The sequence below is a fragment of the Tenrec ecaudatus genome, chromosome 4, assembly GCF_050624435.1.
Source record: "Tenrec ecaudatus isolate mTenEca1 chromosome 4, mTenEca1.hap1, whole genome shotgun sequence".
NCBI lineage: Eukaryota > Metazoa > Chordata > Mammalia > Afrosoricida > Tenrecidae > Tenrec > Tenrec ecaudatus.
The window spans coordinates 13,404,372-13,420,852 of record NC_134533.1 but is presented as its reverse complement, the minus strand read 5'-3'; the positions used below and the strand labels follow the sequence as shown (position 1 = coordinate 13,420,852).

At 37.7% G+C, this 16,481-nt stretch overlaps 1 protein-coding gene across 1 annotated transcript in view; it reads left to right on the top strand.

Moving 5' to 3' along the window:
* The first annotated feature begins 1,367 nt into the window (after positions 1-1,367).
* Positions 1,368-16,481, top strand: part of MS4A13 (membrane spanning 4-domains A13) — a 79,239-nt gene continuing 64,125 nt past the window's right edge. The window contains exons 1-3 of the mRNA XM_075547563.1: positions 1,368-1,496; positions 5,439-5,495; positions 13,144-13,263. Coding sequence (XP_075403678.1) covers positions 1,368-1,496; positions 5,439-5,495; positions 13,144-13,263 — 306 coding nt within the window. The remainder of the gene's footprint in view (positions 1,497-5,438; positions 5,496-13,143; positions 13,264-16,481) is intronic.

Genomic DNA, 16,481 nt, shown 5'->3' with positions numbered 1-16,481 from the left:
ATTGTGAATGAGGGGGAATGTGGAATGAAACCCCAAAGCCCATCTGTAGGCAACTGGACATCTCTTTACAGAAGGAGAGCTGACGAGCCAGTCAGGATTCAGTTCAGTATAGCAACGATGAAACATACAACTTTCTTTAATAGTTCTTTAATGTTTCCTGGCCCCGCTATCATCCCAGTTCTACCTTACAAAACCGGCTAGACCAGAGGATGTACACTGGTACAGATAGGAACTGGAAACACAGGGAATCCAGGACATATAAACCCCTTAGGACCAATAATGAGAGTAGCAATACAAGGAGGGTAAGAGGAAGGTGGGGTAGAAAGGGGGAATTAATTACAAGGATCTGCATATAACTCCTTCCTAGGGGGATAGACAACAGAAAAGTGGGTGAAGGAAGACGTCGGACAGTGTAAGACATGGCAAAGGAATGATAATTTCTAAATTATCAAGGGTTCATGAGGGAGGTAGGAAGGGAGGAGGGGAAAAAATAAGCTGATGCCAAGGGCTCAAATAGAAAATTTTTTGAGAATGATGATGGCAACAGATGTACAAATGTGCTTGACACAATGGATGGATGGATGGATTGTGATGAATTGTATGAGCCCCCAATAAAATGATTTTTAAAAGAAAAAAAATTCTTCTCTAAAGTATATGTTTAAAATCAGTCAATTATACTTATGCATTTCATAGATAGTATACAAAGAACTGGAACTTATAAGCTAAAATATTCAATAGCTTCCACTAACATTTTTATGAAAAGGAAAATAACATACCCTCTGAAATTTTTAGTCATTAAAAATAAAATTTCATATATAAATTCAAAAGCAAATTTCCTAGAACATATATATCTACTGTTAGTATAATCTTCTTATAGACTGAAGTTGAGTAATAATTATTGCCAACCCTAGTCCATTCCTATTCAATGTGAAGACTTTATACAAGCAAGTCCACCTTGGAAATCCATTGTTTCTCTCATTGGACTATGCCCCCACCCTCAAAGTATTTCATGTTTAAGATTACAAAAGTACAATAAAGTGTAGGGCATATGACAATGAAATTAGCAACCATATTTTCTCTTGAGCAACCTGAGTGTTCTTATATCATGTCAGTACTTGATGGGCAGCGAAGATAGCCAGCAGTGGCATCAGCATTCTTACGTGATAGGTGATCACTGCTACTACCAGTGAACAGGCTGTTGCTGGCCTTTCTGGTTAGGGGCACCTTTCTGGGCTAACAAATCTAGGGAATAAGGTTCATTGCATTATTTTACAAATGTTTCTTATGATTAACACTCATTGAAATTCTGTTATAAACCACATAGTTTAAGTTATAATGGCATTCTCTTCTTACAGGTTATCCAGATAATGATTGGCATCTTTCATGCTTTAATGTGGTATTTTGTATTTTTTTTGTATTCGGTACAAGTTCAAGGAGTCTTTGGAACATATGAACCTATAACTTACAAAACAGGAAGTACTTTATGGGGAGTTATTGTGAGTAGAATATAATTTATATTAAATCAATTATTCAAAAATTGATAAGCCATATAGTTGAAGGTTGGAGATAGATTCTAATCAAAGTTTCAGGACAATTATATAACTAAACCCATGTTAATAATTTATTCAGAAATCAGATTCCTTTTCAACAAATGTCAGTGAGTATTAAGTCCAACAGCTATGGTTACAGAAGTGAGTACATCATGACAACATAGGTTGGATTATTCCTAGATATGTGAAAGAGAATTTTAATTGTAATAGCTGTTCATAGATTTAATTCTCAAGTTAAGGGTCATTACTTTAGCGTCTTTACTCAGTCCACATGTAAGCACCTTAAAACTTGTCATTATCTGAATTCTTCTGTGATTTCTAAGCAGCTGTAAAATCAAAATAAGCTCAAACTCACCGCCATGAGTGAGCCTACAGGACAGGGTAGAAGTGTCCCCTAGGTTGCCAAGAGTGTAATCCTTTGTACAAACAGAAAGCCTCATCTTTCTCCAGAGAGCAGCTGGTGGCTATTTGTTTGTTGTTTGTTTTAAACAGCTTTAGTTAACTCAACTTAGGCAACTACACGTATATACATTGAAATCACCAAAAATTAAGTGGTATTGAAGAGAGAAGAACTAGAATTGAAACTGTCTTAAAAATTGAGAATCAACAAAGGGTTCAATAGATAATTTCCTTCATGAGTGATAATAGATAGAATAATATGATGTATGATTCTCAAAAGTAGGGCGAAGAGATTGATTGACAGTATCAATAAGAAGGAAGGAGATCACCTAACCATTTCTTGGGGCCAAGACAAGGTGGATAACATGTGTGAAGGTCATACTGGAAACAATAACCTCTGGAAGATCCCCTGCTTTGAAACACTGACTCACAAGTGTCAATATCTTTCACTTGGAAATAATAGGGAATTTTCAGATCAAAATCCAGATAAATAATCTATGTTCCTCAGTGCTTAACCTTCTGTGCTATGACACCACTGTATTTAGTTCCTAGAATAAATCATCTCAAATTTCAATATTCACTATAAAACTTCTCATTAAGTCATAATTTTGAAAGAAATTTTTATACAATGTGCCTTGGATGATTGGAGAGTATCTTCATTTACAATTCACAAGATAGTCCCACTCTTTATTCTGAGCTATTTCTTAACCTCACAGTGCTCCTCAGAAATCTCAGCTTTTGTTACATGCTACTGAGTGTGCATGTTTTAGATAACCTTATAGTGTTTGTAAGATTCAGATTTGACCTTCCTACAAAAGCTGAGGTCTCCAAATTCGCCAAAGCATGTTTTATCCACCACTTGTCTGTCACTTTGTTATGCTTGTGTGTTGCTGTAATGCTGGAAGCTATGTCACTGGTATTTCAAATACCAGCAGGGTCACCTAAAGGGAACAGGTTTCACCGAAGCTTCCAGACTAATACGAGATGACAAAGAAGGGACTGGTTCCCAACTTCTGAAGATTAAGCCTCTGAAAACCTCGTGCATGACTTTAAACATCTTCAAATACTGAATGCCTAAACAAAGGAATAGAACATTCATTGTTGAAGATACTGCCCGCACATGGGCCCCTCAGATTCGAAGGCACTGGAAATGTGATTGAAGAGATGATTTCTTGGAGGGGAGTTAACCTTAGTGATGTGAGTCGGTGGCGCCTGTGAGAGTGGAGCCTTCAGAATCTTCATTTGCTAAAGGGATATGACTCGTGCTAAAGAGAAACCACTGCCAAAATCTTCTAACGATTGGAACTTGGAATGTGCCAAGGTTAGGAAAACTGGAAGTGGTCAAAAATGAAATGTGATGCATGAAGATCAATATCTTAGGCATTTGCGAGCTGATATGGACCAGTATTATCCATTTTGAATCAGAAAGTCATATGATTTACTATGCTGGCAATAGCACATTAATAGGAATGGCATGGCATTCATTGTCAAAAAAGACAGTGCAAAATCCCATCATGAAATATGTTATCTGTGATCAGATTATATCTCTCTTCCTCGAGGAAATTATTATTCCCTCAATACAACTGTTTTTCAACTTTATGCACCAACCACAGAACTAGTGATGAAGAAGTTGAAGGATTATACCAAAAACTTCAGTCATAATTAATCAAACATGCAATCAAGATGCATTGTTGGTTATTGATGACTAGAATGCAAAAGGTGGAAACAAAAAGGAAGGAACAGTAGTTGGACTATATGGACTTGGTGATTGAAATAAAGCTGGAGACCATGTGATAGAATTTAGAAAACCAACAACTTGTTCACAGCAAGCACCTTTTTTTCAGCAATGAAAAAGGAGGCTACTATACATGGACTTCCCCAGATAGGATGTACAAAAATAAGATTGACTATATCTATGAGAAGCCACAGTGTAGAAGCTCAGTATCAGAAGCTGAAACCAGACCACTGTCTAGCTGTGGAACAGACTATTGATTGCTCATAGGAAAGTTCCGGATAAAGATGTAGGCAATTAAAACAAATCCACAAGAGTAAAATATGGCCTTGAGTGTATCCCACCTGAATTTCAAGAACAATTTGACTCATTCAACACTAATGACAGAAGACTTGATGAGCTGTGGGAAAACATCAAGACCATCATTCATGAAGAAAACAAGAAGTCATTAAAAATACAGTAAAGAAAATATCACGCGAATTTCAGAAGATGCTGAAACTTCCTCTTAGTGGTAGATAGCTAAAGCGATGGAAGAAAGGATGAAGTCAATGAACTGAATAGAAAATTTCATAGGGCAGCTCAAGAAGAGAAAGCCAAATATTATAAAGAAATGTACAAAGACCTAGAATGAGAACACCAAAAGGGAAGAACATGGTCAGCATGTCTGAAATTAAAAGAACTCGAGAAAAAATTTCACCTCAATTATGAAAGATTCTACAGGCAAAATACGGAATGATGCAGGAAGCATCAAGAAAAGATGGGAAGAAAACACCGAGTCACTCTACCACAAAGGTTTGGTCAACATTCCACCGTTTCAGAAGGTAGCATATGAGCAAGAACCAATGGTGCTGAAGAAAGAAGTTCAACCGCACTAAAAGAACATTAGCCAAACTCAAAGCTCCCCAGGAATTGGTGAAATACCAATTGAAATGTTTCAAGAAACTGATGAAACACCTGAAGCACTCATTCATCTATGCCAGGAAATTTAGAGACAGTTGTATGGCTAACGGACTGGAAGAGATCCATGTTTGTACCCATTCCAATTGTGAGGATAGTACAGGACTGGGCAGAGTTCCATTCTGTTGTGCATAGCATTGCTTGGGTTGGAAATGACTAGATCGCACCTAACTACAACATAAGGAGTGTAGCATGAATGTTATTTTTCTATATAGTCCTTTGTTAAAGCAACTAAAACTAAACGTAAAACAAAAGGAATGTGTTAGGATTTTACGTTCTACATTCAACACAGCACAGCTTAGCGGTTGTGGGAAAGAGAATAGTCTGGTATGAAGAACTAGAACTTCTTCCTTAAGGAACAAAAGCAAAGACATGAGTAGTAATTTTTCCCTGGAAATGGATACAGTCTCACTTAAGAAATATATTTTGGACATGTATAATTGGTAATAGACTGATGAAAAGCTATATCTGGCTACATAACCAGTAATTACAATCAGTGGCATCATTATCTTAGAAATAATTTTTAAAAACCTTAGAAAGCACACATACATGTCAGCAAACTTGGTCTCTGTTTCAGAACTGTTTAGGCCATTTGGGGCATATCCTACGATCTAAATATTGCCTACTGCCTTCATGTGTGTATGTATGACCTGCTTAAACCGAAAATGGGTATTTTAACATTTTTGCTATTTTAAGTATTGCTAAAATTTCTTTTTTACTTATAAGAGGGAATTGCTACAAAAAATTTTAAGTTTACAAGCATTGTCAATAAATATTTATAAGTGTGTTTTTATATCCAGTTTATCATTTCAGGAATCCTCATAATAAAATCAGCAAAGCATCCAGATTACTCTCTGGTAAGTTGAAATGTTTGAGAGCAACTCTAGAAATCCCTTATTAAAAAGTTAGAAATTCCTTATTAAAAAGCTAGAAGTCCTTTATTAAAAAACTACTGGATGATCTAAACTGGCAGACTAGGCAGATATACTGTTCAGATCTTCTGCAACAAAGACCTGAGAAATCAAGTAAAATAGACACAGATGAAAATACTAGAACCCCTAGCTTCAAAAGAAAGGATAAAGAAGTAGATACAGTGTCATTTAGAGTAAGAGACCAAATGAATGAGGCAAACAAGGAGGCATATGGAGTGATGAACAGGATTGACACAACACAGCCATTTTGAAATAGGGCGAACAGCATTCTAACCGAAGCAGATAGCAGACAATTGACCCCATCCACCCAAGACTGCGCCAGTGGGAGTCCTCTGAATTAAAACAAAATCTGAAAAAGGAAATCAGGAACAGAATAGATAGCGAACTTAGAATAGCCACCCAAAAGATGAAAAACTTAGAATAAGACTAACCAGAGAAACATTAGACTGTATAAAGAATATTATAAAAGAGTACTATAAGAAGCTTACACAAATGAAAGACTGTACCATGTTCATGGGTAGGAAGAGCTTAAAAGAGTAAACATGTTAATACTACCCAGGACATCTATAGATAATAAAGCAATAGCATTCCAGATTCCAGCATCATTCTTTAAAGAGATGGGGAAACTGATTACCACTTTATATGAAAAGAAAAGAGACTATGGACAAGCAAAGCACTACTAAAGAACAACAAAGCAAACCTCTCACTGCTCAATCTCAAAACCTGCTACACAGCAAAAGTAGTCATAACAGCCTGTTGGTGATACATTGATAGATATATAAACCAATGGAACAGATTGCGAACCCAGAAGTAAACCCATCTCCCTACAGAAAATTGATCTTTTACAAAAGACTAAGTTACATTAAATGGGAAAAGGAGTCTCTTTAACAAGTGATACTGGCAATATTGGGTTTCCATTTGCAGAAGGGTGAAACAGAACCTGTGTCTCATTTGATTTAGAAAAACGAACTCAAGATGGCTCAAAGGCATAAACATAAAATCTAGAAGGCTAACAATAACGAATAGAAAATATAGGCACAAACTCAGGGGTTCTGACACCATGCATAAATACACTAATAACAAAACACACAGCAAGAAACAACTGGGACCTAAACATTAATCACTTTGTACATCAAAAGGTTACGAGAAGAGTGAAAAGAGAATCCATGCCTTTTCAGACAAGGGACTAATCTCAATTTTTTATGGAAAGCTTTAATACATCAACAAGAAAATGATAATCCAGCTAAAAAATGTGTAAAGAATATGAAAAAACAGTTCATCCAAGAACATATTCAGCCAACAAACGTGAAGAAATTCTCAAAATCATTCGTCATTTGAGGCATACTAATCCAAAAATATTGTGAGGATGGCACAGGAAAGTGTTTCATTTTATTGTGCATCGGGTCACTATGGGTTGATGGCACCTAACAACAACAACAACAATCAAAGCAACAAAGAGATAGCACATCCCCCCAATTGCAAAATTTAGAAAACAAAACAAAAAATGCTGGCGAGGGTTTGGACAGACCAGAATCCCCATACACTGCTGTGGGACAAAAACAGTACAACTACCGTGGAAAGTGATAGGACACTTCCTCAAAAAGTTGGGGATATACGTCAGAAGACCCAAAAGAAACCAACAAACAAAAACATTGTTGAGAACGAGGGGAGTTGGAGCAGAGACCCAAAACCCATCTATAGATAATCGGACATCCCCTCACAGAAGGGTCATACGGAAGGGTTGAGTCAATCAGGGTGCAGTATAGCACCGATGATATATATATTTGACATTCTGTGACGCTTCCTCATCCCCCACTATCACGATCCCAGGCCTGCCTTTCACTGCGGGCTAGACCAGAGCATGTACACAAGTACAGATAAGAGATAAGAGCTCATGACACATGGAATCCAGGAAAAACAATGGGAGTAGCAATACCAGGAGGGTAGGGGGAAGGTGGAGAGAGGAAGGGGAGTAAGGGGAAGTGATCACAATGATCCACACATAACCACACCCACTCCCCCTCACCTAGGGGGATAAACAAACCATACAGGAAGGGAGGTCAGTTTAAGATATGAGAATAATAATAATTTATAATTTATCAAGAGGTCATAAGGGTGGGACATGGTAGGGAAGGAAAAAAGAGCTGATACTAAGGGGTCAAATAGAAAGTAATGTTTAGAGAATAATTGATGGCAACGTATGTACAAATATTCTTCATACAATTGTATGGTTTGTTTTAAGAGCTGTAAGAGCCCCCAATAAAGTGATTTTATAATTAAACAACTAAAAGTTGGGAATTTAAATACCCAGCAATCGTTCTACTCAGTCATTGTCACCCTCATTCAATGAAGCAAGTATAACCCTGAAACTTAAACTAGGCCAGACAGTACTAAAGAAATTATTCACCAATTTACCCTTCATGAGCATTGATGTAAAAATTTGAAACAAAATTGTAACTAGTAGTAGCCAACAACATATTAACAAAAAAATTATATACCATGATCAATTGGAAATTATCCCAGGCATACAAGGATTCTGTTGGGGGAAATATTGAATGATTCGGGAAGCATCCAAAGAAGATGGAAGGAATGCACGGAGTTGCGGTACCACAATAATTGGTTGACATTCAACCCGTTCAAGAGGTAGCATATGATCAAGAACCATTGATACTGAAGGAAGAGGTTGAGGTTTCACTGAAGGCCGTAGTAAAAGGGCTCCAGAAATTGATGGAAATTCATTTGAAACGTTTCAACAAATTGACCGTGCGTTGGAGATAGCAATTCACCTGTGCTAAGAAATTTAGATGATAACTGTATGGTCAGCCAACTGAAAAAGAGACATATTTGTACCCATTTCAACAAAAGATGACCCCAAAGAATGTGGAAATTGTTAAGCAGTATCATTATTGCCACATGGAAGTACAATTTTGACAAAAATTCTAAAACACCGCATCGACAGCGACCTGCAGAAATTCAAGCTGGATTGAGAAGAGGCTATGGAATGAAGGTTATCATTCTGACACCAGATGGATCTTAACTGATTGTTTTTTTAATTAATAAATATTTTTATTGGGGCTCATACAACTCTTATCACAATCCATAAATACATCAATTGAGCAAAGCACCCTTATACATTTGTTGCCCTTGTCATTCTTTTTTTTTCTTTTTTTACATTTTATTAGGGACTCACACAACCCTTATCACAATCCATACATATACATACATCAATTGTATAAAGCACATCCATACATTCCCCGCCCCAATCATTCTCAAAGCATTCGCTCTCCACTTAAGCCCTTTGCATCAGGTCCTCTTTTTTTTTCCCTCCCCGCTCCCCCCTCCCAATGTGCCCTTGGTAATTTATACATCGTTATTTTGTCATATCTTGCCCTATCCAGAGTCTCCCTCCCCCCCCTTCTCTGCCGTCCCTCTCCCAGTGAGGAGGTCACACGTGGACCCCTGTAATCAGTTCCCCCTTTCCAACCCACTCGCCCTCCGCTCTCCCAGCATCGCCCCTCACACCCCTGGTCCTGAAGGTATCATCCACCCTGGATTCCCTGTGCCTCCAGCCCCCATATGCACCAGTGTACAACCTCTGCCCTATCCAGCCCTGCAAGGTAGAATTCGGATCATGGTAGTTGGGGGGAGGAAGCATCCAGGACCCGGGGGAAAGCTGTGTTCTTCATCGGTACTACCTCGCACCCTCATTGACCCATTGATCTTAACTGATTGTATGGTATGCCAGAAAGATGTGTACTTGTTTTTTTTATTGACTGTGCAAAGGCATTTGACTGTTTAGATCCTAACATTCTATAGATAACATTGCAAAGAATGGAAATCACAGACCAACTTATTATGCTCTTATAGAACCTGGACAAATACTAAGAGGAAGTAGTCTGAAAGAACAAGGGGATAGGTCTATAATTTATTGTGAGAAAGATGTGTATCAGCATTGTATTAGTTTGACACGTATTCAATCTGTGTGCTGAGCAAATGATCAGATAATCTGGATTACATGAAGAACACAAAATCAGACGGGAGGAAAGTTAATTAACCACCTGCAACATGCAGATGACACAGCTTGTTTCCTGAAAGCAAGAAGGACCTGAGACAACACTTACTGGTGAGAATGAAATACTGCATCCTTCAGTATGGATTATGCCTCATTCAGAAAACAAAAATATTCACAACTGGACCAACAGGCGCCATAGAAAAGAGACTGAAATTGTCAAATACTTTATTTTACTTGGATCCACAGTCTGTTCACGGAAGCAGCAGTCAAAAAATCAAATGAAGAAAATCTGTTGCACAAGACTTGATGGTTTTAAAGAGCACTTTGAAGACTGGGTAACCTGACTTAAGCCAAGGTACTTTTTACTCTCCTCATAAGCATGTGAAATTTGGACAGTGAATAAGGGAAAACTACCAACAAAATGATGCATTTGAATTATGGTGTTGAAGAAAAGTGAAAATATTGTGAACTGCCAGAATAACAAATAAATCTGCTTAGAGTAAGTATAACCAGAATGACCTTCAGAGCCAAGATGGTGAAACTTGGTCTCATGTACTCAGAACATGTTATAAGGCGATACTAGTCCCTGAGAAAGGGCACCATGATTTCTTTATAAAGTAGAGTCAGCAAAAAAGAGGAAGACCTTCGATGATATGAAATGACATAGTAGCTGCAACAATGGAACCAAGCATAACAATTGTGAAGAGGAGGCAGGACCAGGCAGTGTTGTATGTAGGTTTACTATGAGTTGGAACCAACTCAACAGCAACATCACAACAGTAGCAACACACAATATCTATGGACAACATAAGTTTCACTGAAGAAAGTCTAAAAACATGTCCCCTGTGAATGGGAACCAGACAAGTTTGTTCTTGGTTACCAGTCCTAATCAGCATTGTAGCGGAAGTCTTAGCAAAAGCAATAAGGTGAGAAAAGGAAACAAAAGACATAAAATCCAGGACAGGAACAGATATATGTTCATCACAGCATTATTTACAATCGCAAAAAGATGGAAGCAACTTAAGTACCCTTCAGTCAATGAATGGATAGACAAATGTGGCACATGTGCACAATGGAATATTATGCACATTGAATAACTATGATAAATCTGCATAACACCACATACCATGGCTGAACATGGATAGCATTATGCTAAGTGAAATAAACCACAGAAGGACAAATATCTATAAAGCACCACTATTTAAAAAAAAGTTTTGCACACTGAAAGAAACATTCTGTGAAAGTTACCAAGGTTGAGAGGGTAAAATCACTAGCTAGAGGCTAGAACATATTTATTAACTTGGGTGAACATAAAGACAATATACAATAAAGGAGATCAGCACAAAATGATTGACGTAAAGGAAGATACTTAAGAGCACCAGTTTAAAACAAGAGCAACTAAGGTAAACACTATTATATATATAATCCTTCAATAATAATAAAAACCTATGATTAAGGTAAATACTATTATATATACATAATCCTTCAATAATGGTAATAACAATAACCTGTGATTAAATATATAGATAGACACAAGATGAACAGATAGGAGAAGACAAATGGGACTACACCCATGAATATAAATAGGTTTGATAGAGGTTACTTCATATGTATATATGTGTGTTGCAAATATGCCCATGTATATACCACCACAGTGTACAGGAGGTAATGTTATGAAAGCTACTCTGCCATAATCAAATATTTTGAGGGAATTAGTCTTTGAGCACTGGGGCTCAAGACCATAGCCCGTGAAGGTCAATTGGTCAATAAAAACTTTAATAGAATATCTGGGATCTTAAAGGTTTGTGAGTAAAAAAAATAAAAAAATTTTAAATTGTGTGACTTCAGGTGCACCTATTAGACTTTCCCTGTCACAGCAAAGAAAAGTGAAGCAAATCAAAGATGCATGGAAGCAGTTAGTTCAAAGAACTAATGAACCACATGAACCTTAGCAGTCTCCAGATGACCCTGAGACCAGAACTAGATAGAAATAGAAATAGATTAGAAATCACTCTGAAAGATTTCAGTAGAAAGTCTTGGATAGTATGGCAGAAAAACATGGAACACAACTCAATATCATAAAAAATGAACAGGCTTGCTGTATATTTTAAAAATTATGTCCCTCAACACAAGAACACTTTGTTCTAATTACCCGACATTCTGTGATGCTCACCTTCCCTGACAATCACAGAAGACAAAATGGGTGCATAAGCAAATGTGGTGAAGAAAACTGATGGCGCCCAGCTATCAAAAGATATAGCATCTGGGGTTTTAAAAGCTTGAAGATAAACAAGTAGCCATCTAGCTGAGAAGCAACAAAAAGCCCACATGGAAGAAGCACACCAGCCTGTGTGATCATGAGGTGTCAATGGAACGCGATATCAAAGACCCAGAACAAAAAATTATATCAATGTGAATGAGGGGGAGTGCAGAGTGGAGATCCAAAGCCCATCTGTAGACAATTGGACACACCTTACAGAAGGGTCACAAGGATGAGATGAGCCAGTTAGGGTGAAATATAGCATAAAAAAATGCAACTTTCCTAGTTCTTTAATGCTTCCTCTCCCCACCCCCTTTCCACTATTATGATCCCAATTCTACCTTATAAATATGGCTAGATCAGAGCATGTACACTGGTGCAGATAAGAGCTCAAAGTACAGGGAGTCCAGGACAGATAAGTCCTTCAGGACCAATAACAACAATAGTGATACCAGGAGGGTAAGGGGAAAGGTGGGGAGAGAAAGGGGGAACCAATCACAACGATTGATATATAATGCCTTCCCAGGGGAATGAACAACAGAAAAGTGGGTGAAGGGAGATATCAGTCAGTGTATGGCATGAAAAAATAATAATTTGTAAATTATCAAGGGTTCGTGAGGGGGGGAGGAAGGGACGGAAGGGGGAGGAGGGGAAAATGAGCTGATACCAAGGGCCCAACTAGAAAGAAAATATTTTGAAAATGATGATGGCAACATATGTACAAATGTGCTTGACACAATGGATGTATGTATAGATTGTTAAAAGAGCTGTAAAAGCCCCCCAATAAAATAATTTTATTAATTCAGCATTGGAAGAATTCAGAATCGCAGGAAGACTCATAAAAAATAAAAAGAAAAACATGTCCAAGAAAATTAATGGATTTTCATAGATAATGAAAATCCAGGATTGAAACTCATAGATTCCCATTAGGCTTTATTTCTACAAATGATTAGGGTGTTTTGTTTGTTTGATTGTTTGCTTTTTTTAACAGTGAAACCTTTTGTTCCAAATAATATCCTCTATATGTTTTCTCCCAGTTGCCCCATATTGCTATAAAATGTAATATTTTTATCCCAAATGGAAAAATTAATGTGTAGTGGTCTGCTGGCATTTTAATTTTTCCTCCAGAATAAATTGTCTTCATGTAAACAGGAAAAATCATTTTTGGTGGACATGCCAATACTTATAAAACTGTAGAAACTAGATCAAAGTTTTAATTTGTTAACTATTTTTCATCGATGTGAATTGCTTAACCAAATGGCTTCTGAATGTAATAAGCTAATCTTGTCTCTTCTCTCTAGGTTTTGTGGTCTGTGGTCCTGAACATTATCTCCTTAATTATTTCAATAATTTCAGTAATTTTAATAATAATTGAGTTGTCTAAGTTTCGATCTGTGTCATATAGAAATTATGGACAAGCAGTAAGTGATCTCTCCTGTAAAAACATCTGTCTTTCTAAATTGTTCTTTTCAATTATTTTAAAGCCATAGGACATAAAATGGTGCTTTTATTGTTCCTCGGGAAACTTATAGTCTAATGGTAAACTCTTGATTGAACATCTTCATTCAAAAACAACGCTAAGTTGATATTTGTGTACTTAAAAATAAAGTGTTGGAAATCTTGACATGCCCAATTAAAAGGAAAGAGAGTAAAAAAACATGGAAATGCTCAGTGATGTATATGTATCAAAGATGAAATGGAACTCCTAAAGGTTGGTGTGTATGCACCACCAGTGATTCTCTTAATGAAAGAAATACAATCCTGGACTGTAAAGCCATTCCTAAATCAACAAAATAATTCTACTTTTGACACAGTTAGAACCTAATAATTTTGACCACCACTTGTTAGTTTGTCATACAATAGTGATTTGTGTAATGCTGTCATACAGGAAGCTATGTCATTGATATTGAAAATGCTAGGAGAGATACTCAACGTGCACAAGATTCAGTGGGGATTCCAGACTCAGAACAGACTACAAAGAAGGAGTTGGCTGTCCACTTGGAAGTAGCCACTGAAAACGTAATGCATAGAATCAAAATATTATCAGATACTGAAGGCCTAAGAATGAAAGCAGAATGTTGTCAGAGGTAATGCCAGAGGATGGGCCTTTTGCATCACAAGGCACTTGAAACATCACTGAGGAAGATCTGCCATGGTAATGTGAATTGTGTAAAGCTAGAGGCAGCAAAGGCTTTGGGATCTTCATGTGCTGATTGGGCACAATGCAAGATGAGAAACAACATCTCCAAGCATCACTTAATAATCATGACTTGAAATGTTTTAAGTATGAATCTAAGAAAGTTGGAAGTAGTCAAGGATGAAATAGAACTCATCAATATCGATATTCTAAGCATCATTGTTAGGTGTCATCCAGTCTGTTCTGAACTATAGCGACAGTGTGCACAATAGAACCAAACAGTGCCTGCGCCTGCAGCATTCTCACAATTGTTCCTTTGTTGGATCCCATTGTCAGTCTATCTCCTTGAGGACCTTCCTCTTTTTCCCTGCCCCTCTACTTTACCAAACATGATGTCCTTCTCCAGGGACTTGTCTCTCCTGAAAACATGCCCAAAGTATGTAAGACAGAATTTCGTCATCCTTGCTTCAAGGTGCACTCTGGCCATACTCCTTCCAGGACAGATTTGTTTATCCTTTTAGCAGTCCATGGGACTTTCAGCATTCTTCTCTGGCACCACAATTCAAATGCATCGATTCTTCTACAGTCTTTCTTATTCAGTGCCCAGCATTCACATGAGTATGACACAATGGAGAATATTACGGCTTGGGTCAGGTGCACCTTCATCCTCAAAGTAGCATCTTTGTTCTTCAATACCCAAAGTAGGACTTGTGCAGCAGATTTACCTAATTCAATATGTCTTTTTCTCTCTTGACTGCTTGTTCCAGGAACGTTGATTGTGGATCCAAGCAAGACAAAATTCTGGACAACTTCAATGTTTTCTTAATTTATCGTGGTGTTACTTGTTGGTCCAGTTGTTAGGATTTTGGTCTTCTTTACATTGAGTTGTAATCCATACTGAGGGCTGCAATCCTTGATCGTCATCAGCAAGTGTTCTTACGTCATTACTTTCAGCAAGCGTGTGTCATCTGCATATCACAGGTTAATAAATTCCTCCAATGCGGATGCCACATTCTTCTCCATATAACCCAGCTTCTCGAATAATTTGTTCAGCATACAGTTGAACAAATATGGTTATAGAGTATACACCCCTGACACACACCTTTCTTGATTTTAAACCATGCAGCTTACCCTTGTTCTGCCTTTTGATCCATGTACTAGTTCTAAATGAGAGCAAACGCATTTGGGAATCCCTGTTCTTCTCAACACTATTCATAATTTGTTATGATCCACACAATCAGTATGGGTGGGAACTAATCCGATGGCACAACAAAACTCATTTCTATTATTATACAGAGATTTGGGGACGCAATCTATTTTTATGTCTCGTGAATTTTTTTCAATGCCCTTTGAAAAATCTCAAGGCTATGGAGTCGATTCTGACTCATAGCGACGCTATAGACCAGAAAACTGCCCCTTTGAGTTTCCGAGGCTGTAAATCTTTATGGCAGCAGAATGACTCATTATTCTCCCCTGTAGCTGTTGGTGGAAATGTCCTATACACCAGGGTCAAAATAGTGGCCCTATGTTGGGTTTGCAAGATTGTAAACACTTATGGCAGCAGACAGTCTCATCTTGCTCATGTGGAGCTGCTGGTGAATTTGAGCCACCAACCTTGTTATCAGCAGCCCAATGCCCAACCCACAGCAACACCAGGGCTCCTTAGTTAACATTATAATATTCTCCAGTAAATGTGAGCATCTTTAATGTTTTTTTATTTTACTTGAATTTATTGATGAAGATAAAAGACTGCAGCCTTCAGCATTCCAACTCAATGTAAAGAAAACAAAAATACAAATTAATCAATAATCAAAATCTTGATAAACAGAAAAGATTCAAGTTGGTAAGGATTTTATTGCATGTGGGAGACCAGCCTTCTGTTGGCTTTAAATTCATAGTATTAGTGCTTAAAAAAAAACCACAGCAATACTTTAAAAACCTCCATCTCAAATGAGGAAATATGAGAGTCAAACCTCTGTTTTCACTGTAGAACAAAAGAACAATGTCCATAATGAAAAAAAGGTTATTATTATAGATGAGTGATAAACTTTCTGTCTCCAACATAACCCCCTGTGTTAGGCCGTGTTCCCTAGAGAAACAAATCCAGAGACATTTCTGTGTAAGAGAGAGCTTTATATCAAAGAGCAATTATATATTGAGACACTAGCCCAGCCCAGTCCTGATCATGTCCATATGTCCAATATTAGCCCATCTGTCTGATATTAGCCCATTAATTCTTCTTCAAACTTAAGCAGCACATGCAATAATGGCAAATGCAGGAAGATCACAGGCCGGTGGGCAAAGTCCTGTGGATCCAATGACAGTGGAAGCATCTCAGTGCTGGTGCGGACCTCCACATGGCTCCTCCAGCTTTCTGAATGTGGCTCCTCAACAGGAGGGTGAAACAGTGAGTGTGGCCCATCTTCACAGAGAAAGGGAGGAAGTACTTGGAATCCTCATGAAAAGGCCATGCCCACAAGGAGACATCATCAGGCTTTGACT